Source organism: Hippoglossus stenolepis, chromosome 9 (genome assembly GCF_022539355.2).
Source record: "Hippoglossus stenolepis isolate QCI-W04-F060 chromosome 9, HSTE1.2, whole genome shotgun sequence".
In the NCBI taxonomy this organism is placed as follows: Eukaryota; Metazoa; Chordata; class Actinopteri; order Pleuronectiformes; family Pleuronectidae; genus Hippoglossus; species Hippoglossus stenolepis.
Genome location: NC_061491.1, coordinates 3,673,284 through 3,688,461, shown reverse-complemented (window position 1 = coordinate 3,688,461; position 15,178 = coordinate 3,673,284). Strand labels below are relative to the sequence as shown.

General features: G+C 39.2%; 1 protein-coding gene across 1 annotated transcript in view; it reads left to right on the top strand.

Moving 5' to 3' along the window:
• Nucleotides 1-14,129, top strand: part of nsmfb (NMDA receptor synaptonuclear signaling and neuronal migration factor b) — a 53,390-nt gene extending 39,261 nt beyond the window's left edge. The window contains exons 14-15 of the mRNA XM_035164893.2: nucleotides 5,294-5,369; nucleotides 7,581-14,129. Of these exons, the coding sequence (XP_035020784.1) occupies nucleotides 5,294-5,369; nucleotides 7,581-7,678 (174 nt within the window). The 3' untranslated portion in view covers nucleotides 7,679-14,129. The remainder of the gene's footprint in view (nucleotides 1-5,293; nucleotides 5,370-7,580) is intronic.
• Nucleotides 14,130-15,178: the final 1,049 nt, after the last annotated feature.

The window sequence follows — 15,178 nt, the reverse complement described above, 5'->3', positions numbered from 1 at the left end:
ACCAGATGAGTCATGACCATAAAACATGTGATTCTGAACAAAATAAGAATATTTTAAATTGGAAAATAGCCCAAGCTTCAAAACTGTGTGTATGTGATTATTTTAAGAGTGAAGGAACTATGCATCCCATAAACCATTGTGAACCCCCACTAACACTACTCTCAGTACATGACCTGACATGATTTTCTCCCTTTGGACTCTTTTCATCATCTCTAAAAAACTGCCCCATGTTAGACAGGGAAATCATAATTGTTCTGTGGTAAACACAGTGTCAGGCTAAACCCTCCAATTGTATGATTTCCCCAGTTGTGGTAAACATTTCCATGGTAACAGCCAGGTCCATAGACGCTGCTATTACACCTGAGGATTGTGGGTAGGGTAGTGCCTCTTGCCAATGAAAATGTTTTTCTTTCAACACATTTGATATGTTAAGAACTTTTGGTTTCACAATATCATAGCTTGTAGTAAACCTACCTTGGATGGTTAAAATGGGCCTCATTTACTAACTAACTGCTTAAACCATGCGTACGAACGTTTGACGCACAAATCTGGGATTCATCAATATGTTCTTATCTAAATTTGTTCGTACTCTGCGAACAAATTTAGAACTTCCTTAGACCATGCGTACGCGCAAATGATGAAGGCCAGACTGTCCTGGAAAATGTAAACAAACACCCTTTTGACTAAATGCATAGTATATTAAAACTCCATTTATTTAAATAAAAAAAGTAGATAGACAGCAATTATTTAGTTTACTAATGCATTGACCAAATGTATTAAATAACTTTGAAATTGACGCCCTTTCATCCTCATCATCTCTATAAAAACCTGCTAAATTTGTAATGTTTCTGGATAAACGGGGTGTCGCTTCTTCTGCAACACTGAAATTAAAACACCGCGCTGTGTCTGAAACTTCTGTCTGCAGGAGTGTGTGTGTGTGTGTGTGTGTGTGTGTGCACTCGTCTCTGTCCCTCTTCACACACACAAACTTATAATCACATGTATTTAGTTATTAATCGATTACCACTTTAACCCTGATGTCCTGACTGTGCGCGTCACGTTACGTCTCGTGTTGTGTCTCATAAACTCTAGAGAATCAAACAAACACAAAGTAGACATCAGCACTGTGCGTGTCCTAATAACCTTTCATCAGTGCTGGTGTTTATTGTTAAAGTGTAAAGTGAGCGCAGGTCAGAGGAGGAGTGGGGAGGAAAAAGACAGACTCCGACAGAGACACAGGACAAGCAGACATTTACTGGCATCTGATCCTGAAGCAGCGCTGGTTATAATTATTCAGCGGAGTCCACGTCCACGTCGCAATGCATCTTAGAGAAATGTCCACAGCTCTAGTGTTCAGCTCTGTGCAGGACACAGCATTCACCTCCTCAGTTATTACAGCCCAGGTTTAATTTTTTTTTTTACATCGTCACACTGGAGGACATGCTACAGAAAAGAGTATTTTGTGTCTTCCAACTCCGATGCCTTCAATTTCTGCTGTTGTGAAATTCATGTGTTTTTTACCTTTTATAACTTATACTTCCTCTGTTCAGCACACCACTCTCTTCATGACAAACGGATGTCCTTATATGGAGAAATAGAGGCGTGGCAGTATGCTAATTGCAGAGAGCGGACACGCGCCTGTCAATTTAGAATGATTCTGATTCACTAACATACGCATGATGGTGACAACAAAATCGACTGGTGTGCACGTGTCATAAATCCGACGCCGATTTTTGCTCATGCACTTATTTTCTGCGGAGAGTAAGAACATTTCTGCGCACATGTTAGTAAATGAGGCCCAATATTATGGCTGATACAAAAAACATAGGATTTGATCAAAATCTATTTCCAGAAAATGAATGAGATTTTTTCTCCTGGAACCATGCTTTTGAGCTCTATAAATATATTAGATTATCTCATGAAAAATACCAATGCTTGTTCTTTCAAGGACAAAATGGACCCTGGAACATAATCTGCCCTCTGTCCTTACAAGTTAAGATGTTAACAACCCAAACATCTTCGGAAATACTCAAACTTCCTCTATTGGAGACTATTATTATGCTATACTTTCTGTTATCGAGAAAAAGATAAAACAAAAATTCACATCCATCTCTAGCATTGACTTAGTGAAAGCATGAATAGTTTCACAAAACATGCATTTCAATTTGGTATGTATGAATGAAAATGTAAATATTGTATATGTAAATACTCATGTATCTTCAACCAAAGCCATTCCTTGTTTTGTTTTCCCCAAATAATAAACAGAGCTTTTAACAGAAAACAGGGAGAACATTTAGAAATAAAACTAGAGTTGTATTTTTGATTCATCAGATGTTAATCAGTCTATTTTCTAATTGTTTCAACTCAAATTGCATTTTCTTTTCTTTAATGCTTTAAAAGGCACAATTGAGTTTAAAAACTAGGTCATACCATCATGCACATACATTATAATGTAACCTAATAATAAACATTTTATAAAGGTGGATATGTATAAAAAGAGATGAGTTCCAAGTAATTTTACAAAAGTAAAAGAAAGCAAATCAAACCAAAGAGCATTTCCCTTTCCTCTTGTACTGATAGATTCATAGCAGTGTTCTGAGATGAAACCTGGAAATGCTGCAAGGCTCCATATGTGATGGCACACCAGCTGGCACTGGACCAGACCCCAGGGAGTGAGAGGCATGGGTGGGGAGAGGTGGAAGAAGAGGGAGGAGGAGGAGGAGGCAGGGAGAGTGTGGGGACAAACAAGCAGACGTTCCAACGAGCGTGATAGACTTCCAGATGCACAAGTACACGTGTGGAACCTGCTGTAGGTCATCAGAGGATACAGTTGATGTCTTCATCTTCTGTCCTTCCAACATACGGCTCTTTGTAAAGACCATAAATAAGTACATGAGCACACAGTGAAGTTGGTGACTCAGGGGCACAGACACACTGAACATGCTGTGTCCCAGTTCAGGGGCTGCCATCTATCAAATCTACATTTTAACACTGAACATGTCATACTGGGATGAAAGAGTGTATCAGAGGCTCTTCAAATGAAGCCAAGAGAAGTTCTCATCGTGTCCCAAACGCAGCATGAGTCACGTTTGATGTTTGAGGTTTATAGGGGGGCCTGTGATGATGCTATGATTAATCCTCGTGTGTCTTATTACCGCTGGGTGCACAGATCCAGGCCTCCACACCTCTGTGGTCCTAGTACTAGGAGTTAGTTGACCTGGATGCTATCACTGATGTGGTAGTGCAGAGAAAGTTGTTTTATTTCAGACAACTTATATTCCAAGAAGGTAGCAGCTAATCTTTACTCTAAAATAAGTGTTTAAGATACAGTATATAGGGTTTTCTACTTTTTTGCACAAATCTACTGTTGCTAAGGTCAAACTAAAGCCTCTTCACACATGCACATTGTTACATCAAAACTACGGTCTTAATCAGATGTTAAACTTTACATCACTTCTTAAAAAAACACCCTCAGCTAATAACACTGAAGGGATCAGGGGTTAGGAGGATCTGCACCGGTCCAACTTCCATCCTCTGAAGTCAGGCTAAATCATCTGGCTAAATAGTGTTAGATGATACTTTGGATGTGATAGGTTGTAATAGGTTTGGCATTAACAAATATAGGTGAATGAAGGTGTTTTGAATTATTTCATTTACTGACTTGCGCATTGGGAACATCCATTATGAAGGAAAGAAGCAGTGCAGGTATGAACAGCAATATTCTATAAAACCCCATTGGCTTAAAAATAAACAGTCGTGCAGTAATTGAAGATCTCAGACCTTAAGTTGTTGTAATAATGAATTTCCATTAAAGCATCTCACAGAGAGCATTTGAGTGAATGAGAGACTTAAACCCTGTCAACAACGTTACAGACATTTTGCAGAACAAACCTTTTCCTCTGTGTTTGAGCCTCGCGACCACATTTTAAGTCTCTAAGACAAATGATTGACGAACAATTTCCAGAGTACAGATGTTCTATAACTCTGGTTTCTGGTAACTTCCTTCGCACATGCACACTGTTGGTTTGTGCAATGAGCATGCACCAGAAACAACAACAACTGCAGCTATATCCCAGCTCAACCTAGCTTTAATGCACCACACTATGGGCATTGACAGGTGTCTGTCTCGCTAAATATTACTTGGACCACGGATTCTTCTGTGGTGTTTCACTGAGTTTTTATGTAGACTTTATCGTCACCTACTGGCCTGTCATGCTTGTTTGAGCGTTTGTTGCCATCTTGTGTTCTTGTTGGGACAGAAATATTTTGTAAAGCTAAAGTCATGTGGACAGAGGTTTTTCTTAAAAATTGAGGCGAAAAAATATCTGCAGTAGTGTAGACAAGCCTTAATGTCTTGTCAATCTGTGTCATAAATGATAAAGCAGGCTGTAAAATTCAGTGTCTTATAACTAATAAAAGAGTTGTTGAAGGGACTCGAGCTTCCTTTGCACTCGCATAGTCATTAATCACTGGAAAACAAGTTTCCCACCTGTAAGAGACCTCAGACCACTTTTCTTTCATAGATCATTACTTTCCAATTCACTGTTACTCTCCGGCCGCAGCACGGCTCACTCCTCACACCAGGTGTCAAATATCTCACAGGGCTCACACAATATTTTTGTGTCTAAAAGAGCCATTACAAAACAGGCATCTGTGGGATGAGCAAAAGCCTTCGATCAAATAGATGCGTAAAGCAGGCAACATTGTGTCTTCCATATCTGAAAAGGGCTCACATGTGTCCTACTGTATATCCAGGAGTGTGTTTTAGGTGGAGAGCATCTTAGCAGAGGGCACCAACAGCTTTTAACGAGTGAATTATATTTGTCGCTCATACTATTATGGTTATTAATTAGATCATGAATTACCTCACCACCTGTAATGGAGAACACAAACGTCTGTATCAGCCTTTAAAGGCAGCCACATTGAGTGAGGAGACGTTACTCTTCACTCCCTCCCTGTGTGACCCTGCTCTGCCTGGTCTTTGCATTACTATGGATCCACTGTGACAGATGTGTCTGTATGGACAGAAAAACATCACCATGAGTGCCTTTCACTTATACTGAGCTATTGCAGTGTAAGTGGCATGATGACCTTTTTCATATACACTCAGCTGCAGCGCTAAATAAACAGAATCAAATTGCTGCAGGGCCCCCCTCCGACACTCTCTCTGCATCATCGCTGCTTTGTCTGTTCTCATTTCCTAGCGCCTGATGTTACTTGGGTGAACCAAGTATTCTCTCACTTTTTTTTCACTCTTTGTCTGTTTCTCTCTCCCTCACCTTTTCCCCTTCAGCTTATTCAGACTCTGAAGAGGCTGATGAGACCCACGTCGGTTGAATTCAAGTCCCCGCTCGAGCTGTCTGCACAGGGTGAGAGCACCACACACACACGTCATATAAGTGCTTTTCTGCTGTCTTCACACAGATAACTCACGCTTATTTCACCTGTGGCACAAAGGCACTGCATGCACACACACACAAAAAACAACAACTACATCCAGTAGTATTTATATTGAATTAGCACCATTGGCCTCACTGGTACACCCTCTGAATGTTAATAGTGGACATTAATCAATGCCAGTAAGCTGCTCAGCAATGAAGAAAGCATGTTAGGGAGTGAAAATACAGGAGTGAGAAGTCTGCACAGCTCTCAACGCATCCCTCATCAATCATTTGTCTGACATCTATTGACGTTGCGCTAGTTATTTTACTATTGAAATGTCATTATCGCCTGTGTGTTTACCATACATACCACATGTAGTGCAAAAAAGCATTCAGCACTTATATTTATTCACATGTCTGAATTCACAGTTTCCATGACAGACAATACAGATGCTGGCTGCCTATTGGTTATTTGGTTTTGACTTAGAAACCAAATTAAACTATTACTGACTTATAAATCTGAGGAGTCAAGTTGTTGCAGGAGACCTAGAGGAATGACAGTAGATTTGTGATACGGGACCTTTTAATGTATGGATGTATTCATTTCAATTCACAGCACTCTTCAGCTCGTTTTGGTTCAATATTTTATGTCCCTGAAGGTTAATTTGCTCTACAGCCAGGTGATCGAAGCAGTCAACCACATGTCGACCGTCCATTCTGCAGTCTCTGACTTCTCAGTGTTGATGATCAGGACTTCAGAGTGCACCATAACACTGACCATGTCACTTGGTGTTGTGTCATTTGATGCCAAAAGAACACACCAGAGATAGAAAATAAGTCAAAGTATTGTAGCCAGGATGGAATCTGATGCATACCCTTTATTCTTTGGCTACATCCCCACCAATATGTATCAAATGGTCACTGATGCTACAGTATGTTTACACCTGTCATCAACACTTTTCGAGCTCCTAAAACAGAGAAGTTTGGAAATGACGATGCAGTCACCCGTTCTTGTCTGGACTCGTCTGCCAGAGGTGAAGGCAAAACGTCGGTCAATAACAGTTCCCCAAACTGCAGAGTACACAATCTGCTTCCTGTTTGCATGAGCACACACATGCCAGTGAACGTGGATACTCCTGTGGACAGGGTGGTAGACAAAATGTGTGAACACAACATGTTCTCTCAGGTGTGGCCCAAAACAGCTGCAGTGAGTCACTGTCGTCCCAGTGCAGTCAAACATTTATTCTGGAGGGTGAGACTTTGAGATTGGGATTTGATCTCGATCCCTCCTGTGTCTACTTTCTTGTAACCCCTCCTGACACATCTCTCCAGAGTGAACATTCTCACATGGGTTTTACTGATACTTACATTTTTTATGTGCAAATGCAAACCAAACCAACGGGGCAAAATTAAAGTTGGCACCGTTCGTGGAACATTTCATGGCGAACAAATTGATTGGCAAATAATACTTTTATATAGAAATTTGTGAAGCAATGACTGATGACACCCTGACAGAAAATCAATCGCTGCACCTCCATGACCCAGATCCTGCTCCTGCCCTGATTACAGTAATGTCAGCAAGTCTGAGGATGACAATTCCCATTACACTCTGACAATCATTAATCATGTTTGATGCCCGTAACATACAAATCTTGAACAAAAGGTGTAATGGGGTATATCACACTTAATATAATAACATCACTGCAGCCAGTTGAGTATATTTGATCTTTTATATATTTTATGTTGAATGCTCTTTCTGATGCTGCCTGGGTTTAGGGGAGATGGAGATTTAACACCCAACTACCACCTGAGCCACGCCCCCCAACCCTAGAGGATTACACATGTACATCACGGATTATATCTGTTTTATTGTCTTTCAACTCCATGTGTGTTACAGGAGTTTTTTTATCCAATCACCATTGAGCGATCAGGCCTGCAGTAACTTAATTAGCTCAAGATGGATAGTTACCCTGAGATGGCAGACAGCCCAGGCATTAGGGTGTCAGAACACATACACACACACAAAATAGACAATAAACAACGCAAACAAGGTATGACACATGGCTCAAACATCGTGGTCTGAACTGAGCTGTGGAGAATTGTTCCACCCTGAACAGTTGAGCTCAGGTTTTTCAGTATTTTGCAATTTTGCACAATTAACTTTGTTGTTTTTTTGGTTTGTTTTGTTTTTTGCTGCAGGCAAAGAGATGATCGAGATGTACTTTGATTTCCGTCTGTTCCGCCTGTGGAAAAGCCGTCGGCACTCGAAGCTGCTGGACTATGATGACCTCTTGTGACGTCGCCCACTTTCTGTTGGCTTGTCGGCCGGTTATCTCATGTCTGAGCCTACTGATGTACGGTGACAGGGCGTTTGGCTGAAGGGCCCCTCAGAGGCACCTAGACCAGCTCTGTGGCAGAGCAGGAGCAGCAGCGCAGCTGGGTCTGTTTTTCACCTCTGAAGCGACGTGGCGGTCCTGTAGATTCAGCCAGTGGTGTGCTTTTTCCTCCCTTATCCATTTTCAATTCTGCCTATCTCTCTGAGAAAAGAGAAAGAGAGGGACGAGAATAAGGAGGAGAAGCAAGGGACTCATCATCCTATCCTAAATGTGTCAGCAGACACTAACTAGAGTTTAGATTCCTGAGATCATAGCGATAGTGATAGCAGAGCGACAGAGCAGAACGAACTCCACGCTTCTGAGTTTAGAGGGTGACAGATTTATTTATTTAGTTGGTTACGTTTTGCCTTTTTTGCCTCAGCTAATCTTTTAAGATGCAGGTTTATAGGACAGAAGTATTTTCTCTGTCATGTGTGGAAGTTTTCTGCAAGGGAATTAGAGCTTATATGTAAATAAACAAGTGCTTAGCGGAGCATTAGAGAATCTATTTCCAGCATCTCTTTGTCATGTGAAAATCTAGACAATAAATTAATCAGATTAAAAACTAGGTCTCTATTTAACACAACTGTTTTAAAACTTCAAATAACTGTATTAGCGTTTTTTGTACAGATTGTTGTATTAACTCAGGTTAAATCCCTTGTTTGATACTAAGAATTGTATTCAGTGTTTGCAACATACTGTAGATCAGAATCTGATGCCTACATCCTCAACACAAAGCCATCGCCAGTGGGACATCATGACCGTCAGGGATGTCATATGGAGGGTGGAGGTTTCCTATATTTTCATAGTCTGTCAAGTCAACAGTAGCCAAACACACAGATGTATCTGTGCATCTTTCTGAACATTACAACATTGCGTTTGACCCGGCTGAGCCTACACCAGCTTTTCTTTTTGAGCTGTCGGTTCATGGGTCCTGAAACTTTTTTGTGTGTTTGTGTCTCCATTGGTGACCTCTGCATTGTGTTGTTCTGTGAAGAGGTTGCAGGTGGAATCAATCGGCAGTGTCTTTATAAGGAGTAGTAACATACATGCTGCACTGTATATTTACTTTATTTCAACTCCTTTTACTCTCATCTTTCGGAGTGAATCAGAATTTCTTATTGAAGACTTAGTTTGACGTTTTCAAAGTAGCAATGACGTGGTAGAGGTGACACTTAACTCTGAGTTGTGTTTCTTTCACCTCACCACTACACTTTTGTTTGTGTTATAAAACAGATTTGCTGAATATCACAAGATGAAGGTCTATCATTGTCAACACTCATGTTTGGTATTAATATCCATTTTTTTAAAACAAGGACATTTTCATTTTAAGACTTTTTAACTTAATGAAGTTAAGGTCAAATTTGCAGAAGCAGAGGGTAATATATTCTGACTAGTTTCACATGTTGAGCAGTACCCCTTGTGACAGGGATCTTAATACAATCTTCACCAGGCAGACAGAAATAATTATTACCTTTCTTATAACCTTTCTTATTACCTTATCTTGTTGTTGAGTTATTTCAGACTTGAACTACCGTAGCCCATCTAATAACAAAGGACACTATTAGCCTGATGCTGCATTTCTGGCATTGTCTCTAGTTGCTGAAAGCAATCCTGTTTTTTCTTTTGTTTAAAGCATTTTACTGTATAGCTACAAAATACTCACACTATTGCTAAATATCTAGAATTAATTTATTTTATGTTACTAACACTAAATATTTTGGGGCCAAGTGCGTTTTGAGAACTTGGTCATTTTGGAACAGTATAACTACTGGTATTGGATAAGTGTAGTTTCAAAAAGGAGAAGTGGCATTTACATCGCACCATTTCAAGCTTGTGCTGAGGTGGCCATGTCCTCTGTTATATACATGTATATATATATTCTCTCTGATATATGCAGCTACATCATCACTCAATGTCCTCGCAAAGATGGGAAAAAATAAGGAAAATCCACTGAAAGTTAAGGCTTTTTTTGCTTTTTCATTTCGTCATTAACTTGGTTGCAAGATCAAGATTCAGGGACTTTCAGTGTAATCAGACAACAGTATGTGTCATTTATTAACATACACCTCCTAAATGTTTATCCCAGCCTCCCTGCACATGTAAAAATGTGTGTCGTGACTCGTGTGTGCGTGACTGAGCACTTTCGCTGCTTATCGGTACATTCAAGTCTGTCAGTGTTGATGCTTGCTGATCCATGTGAATCGTTTGAACTGGAATAAGTGTTCATTGCAGTGGAATGAACATATTGAACTCATGGGCTCTATAAGGAAAGATGTGGACCAAAATGGAGACACTGAGGCATTTAACCCCCCCCCCCCCTTTTCCAGTGAGGTTGTAAAACATTCTGTTAAATAATTCTGAAGTTAGTTACTGTCTTAAGAGCCCTGTTCTAATGAACACTAGCCCTTTAAGTGGATGAAGAAAATTAAGTGGACTATTCTTTCCTCAGATACATTGATGCTGCTCTTTGCATTATTTACTTCCTACCATAAACGTGAGCTGACATATTTTTCTGTATTTAAGATATTTGTGTATCACTGTAAATTTTTATTTATGCCTCGTGCCACATAAAATGCTTACTCATACAAGCATACTTGCTGTCAAGTTATCGTTGTGCCACAAACTAGCATGTGTCAAATTTATTGTGATAATTTGGTGTAATTACTGTAAACAGGTAAGACCATAGTGGTTGCTTATGTCAACACAAAACTTGTTGGAAACACTGGTATGTGTTGGAATACTAATATTGCCCAGTCATTGCAGTAGTTTTATGCATAAGTAACTACTCCTTGTTTGTATCATTGTTCGCACTGTAAATTCTGAAACAGTATTCGGGTACTTTAAAGGTCCAGTGTGTGGAGTTTGGCAGAAATTGTATATAATGTTTACAATGATGTTTGCATCAGTGCATAATCACCTTTAGCTAATAATCATTGTGTAACCACTGAATAGGCCCTTTATATCAACATTGTGAGCGGGTCCTTTACCACAGAGTCCACCATGTTGGACTGCCATGTTTCTTCTACAGTAGCCCACAATGGACAAACCACACTCTTGTCTTTTACATTACCTGAAGGTCACCACGGGCTCTCCAACACTTAAAAGGGAAGGATGAGAGGATGAGTTTCCAGTTAAATGCAATCTGCACCCTCACCACTAGATGCCACTAAACTTCACACACGGAACCTTTAATTACCTGAAGTGCAGAGAGACATGCTCATATCAGAAACAGAGCTTTATTTTGAAATTCCCGTCTTTAATGACTTGTTGTGAGTGTTATAATAATAAACTTTCGGTGTTTGCTGTAAATGCAAACATTTCCACCAGTTTAATCCATTGCCTCAATAAAATTTGTTACATTTACACATCAGTAATTCCATCAGTGAATACGAGTGAAAAGAAAATCAACTACAAAAACTAATTTAGTATTTATTTCTACTCTTATTTCCAATTAGCATCTTCTGTTTGTGGTATATCACTGATCCTGTCAGTGGAACATTTCTAACATAAATGTTTCACAATCTGCAGGTTTTTCTACTTATGGAATTAGTGATCTGATAATGTATATAATGCTGAAATTCTTGTGTGAACTAGTACCAGTATTTCCACCTCGAACTCTAAAAAATCTACAAAGTTTATATGAATTGTATTCATTGTCACACAGTCAGTACACATTCTTGCTGATGGTCTTGCATGTTAACAGTCTTGATACAACCTCAAAATTAATGTAATGTCCGTTCCTGTTAAAATCATAGAACACTTTAAGGTTTATGAGAAACATCACGTCCTGACTGTAGCTCATGACCTTTGCTGTCTTGGGTGCTCACTTATCTCTTCACTTAACGAATCTGGCTTTAGAAATTGTTGTTCATTCATGATTTTGCTTCATGTAGATATGTATTTGTTAAAACATCAGCCGATCTGCAAATCTTTTTTCCGTAGCAATATAGAGTCCTGTGTTGAGTACATTTCTTTAGTGTACAGGATGGAGTACATTGTTCAAGGTATTGTTTTAGTCTGTAATACCTTAGATTTTGAATGAGTGTCAAATTCCAGTGCTGTCTGATGATGGACACAAACAAAGTGAGAAATACATGGAAGACTGACGCAGCAGAATGCAGTTTGTTCACTGCTCGGCTCCTTAATATTCAGATAGAGTCTAGCACTCGTAGACTCCTCTGTCTCCTCTGCCTCCTCTGCCTTGAGTTTAAGTGAAGCCCGTCCCCCAAAGCCTAATTACACACCTGCTCAAATGTTGGAAGTGCATCTTAAGTCAATATATTTGTTCCTGCTGCAGTGTTGGATTCAATAGCAAGTTACACTCGGAATTGACACGAGCCTGAAGGGTTTATAATGAGTTTCCTTCACAAAGAAAAGGGAGATTCACCAAGCTCATTGAATTCTCCCTGAGGCTGTGATCAGTTGATACTCGCCTCTCTGAGCGTTGTAAAATAGTTGATAGTTGCTCATAAGCTGCGTAATTAGCACCAGCTAGCTAACCTGGAGTAGTAAAGTAGTAAAAACATGCTACAAAAAGATCAGTTAATTGTTTCTGTTTGATGTTTCTGTCACATATACATTTTAACATTGTCAAATTCTAACCACCTGGTTAAGTTATTATTAGTATTATAAATTATTACTATTGTTGTTTTTTGGGCTACATGTAAGTTGTGGAGAAGGTGTCACACGCTCCTTTGAGACATACACTGAACTCTTGATAATCTCCTGAAATTCATTACCCAGAGGGGCTGTATGTGAGAATGCATGCGAGTCTGCTGCTCCCGACATTCTCCAAAGTTTCTCTAGCCAGCCCCCTAGTAAAAACGCCAGGTAATGTGCGAGTATGAGAATGCAGCAGGAGAATATTTGGAGGATTCATTGCGAGTGGGCCCATTGATGATGTTTCTAACTCACGAAGAATGCAAAACTGAAAAAAAACAAAAAGAATACAAACATCTCAGGATAAAAAAAAAAGAGGTGTCATAGATGTAGAAGACACAGACGAAGATGTCAACTTGGAAAGACAAGTAGAGTATCGAGAGCTTTTGGTGAAACGAGCCACGCCGGTGTTGATGTGCTCTAAACAAAAACATGTGATCTCGCTCGGGGGAATTTATAGATATGTGTCCTTCCTCATGATGCGCCAACCATCCCCTGAACGATCCAGAAATTTCTGTGCTGTTATTAATGTGTCTGAGCCAAGAATCTCCTGCTGCGTTCTCAGAAAAGAACGTCAAGACCCTTTTGTGGGGACATTCTTTGGAGTTCATGTCTGAGCTGTAAAACATGAAAACCAAAATAAGATTAAAAAGGAGAAAAGGCTAAAACTCCATTTAATCAGAGAGCAGCCATAGCTCAATGCTAATTATTTAATTTGAACCCCTCTGCGCTTCATGCCAATTCTTAATATAAAATATATTGCTTTATGGTGCACATGGGCTGTGGAGGAAGCAGGAGACCTCATGTAAGATAATGTTCCTAACACTGAAGGAGTCAAGCAGTGAGACCTGCAGAGAGTCAAGCTACAACAGCCATGGCAATCTTTGGTGGGTGCCGGCAACTTTGAGATAACATCCAAATATCAGGTTTACACAGATATCTTGGCTGTCAGCAGACTCCGGGATGTCTTGTACTCATATTTGGATAAATCCAATACACGAGTTAAACGAGCAAATGACACACAGTTTGATTTGTCTCGCTGTAACAGCCATTTTCATTTCCTGAGAACAATTATACAAATCAACAGATTGATCTGTGAATACCTTCCCCCTTACTTTCCAAAGCATTGTTGCGCCCCCCCTGCTGCTTTTGCCGGTTTTTCCGTGAAGATTGCAAGGGCTCAGTTGGAAGCGTGATTTGAGTTTGATGAGGATGATGGATGACGCTGCTTTGATTACCCTGACACCTCCAGTGGGGGCTGTGATTGTATTTTCAGAAGAAAGGACAACAATATGTTTATGTAATGTCTGTTTCACTTTGCGTCAACTTCTAAGTCACCTAACTGAGCACTGGATTTTTGAATATCTTTCTCAGACTAGCAGACAATAAAGACTGTAAGAGTGATTGATGTTACAATAAGGTTCTTGATAAAGAAAATCTTGTTTATTAATTAACGGTATAAAAGCAATTACTATTACTGTATATTGTATCTGGTGATTTTGATACTAGTAAAAATTACAAATATATCTGGGTAGCTTTGATGAGCTTTTGGGTTCTTCCTTAGGATATATATTAAAGATGGAACTTGAATTGAAGGTGACAACTTATTGTATCTGAACTACTAACAAAGGATTGTGATTGCATCGCAATTAGTTATAATTTGTGAGAAAAATGATTTGCTTTTTTTTCTAGTAAACCTTAGTCCTACACAGCCTGTGTCATTGTCTTGTTATTGTGTGAGTGGTCCTTGATACTTCAGAAAGGTTTAGGGCTCTACCCGGTAGGCAGTGGACACATGAAAGATGAAACGACACATTCTTCTTCTTGCAATGGACATGTTAAACACAATATAAAAACAAGGCTAAAAAATGAAAGACTACAGACACTAATGCTTCTGTGGCAATGCTCACTGTGACAATGCTAACATGCTAATGTTTAGCTTCCTCCCACAGTCCAAAGACATAAGCTGCTTTCAGACATGCCCTGGACTCCACAGTTCCTCTATATTTACTCTGCCAGGTTTTGGTTGACTGAAGACTCAATTTGCCCATGATGAGTCATTCTGTAATTAGGTGTACATTTCATATAAGCCAAAAAGTGAAGAAATAAGTGTGCTTTTTTGCAAAAAATCTAGTTGTTCCCATAATATACCCCCATTTGGCAAGTTTAAGCTCTAATAACTTTTTTAATATTTAAATGAAAATAAATTTTCAAGTCATCATTTTGTCAACCTTTGTTTGTCTAACTGATTTGAAAATATGAATTTTGCGCTGGATAATGGATATTTTGTGGGATGCTGTCACCAGGGATAAATCCACATTAAACTGAATTTAGAGTTATTCAACATCCTTATCTAAGACTTCTCTCTGGACATGTCCCCATAATTTTTAATACAGTTTAGTCAACATTTAAAAGATTTATGAGACAAAAATCTAACAAAAACACAGTTGACAGACAAAGTAACAAAAGTTGACCTGAATAACACAATTGACAGGACACGTTAGAAGAAAAAGAGAAACCTCTAAAAATTATTTAAAAATGTATTTTCAACTTAATTTCATCGACACTTAAAGGGATAGTTCACAGAAAAATGTAAATGCACTCATTATCTACTCACCACTATGATGATGGGAAGGGTGGGTGAAATGTTTGAATCCACAAAACACTTTTCAGTGGTAAACAGTGTTACAGCCAAATCCAATACAATTGAAGTAAGTTCTTTAAACGTTAACATTTTTTTAAAATTTCTCCATACTGCTC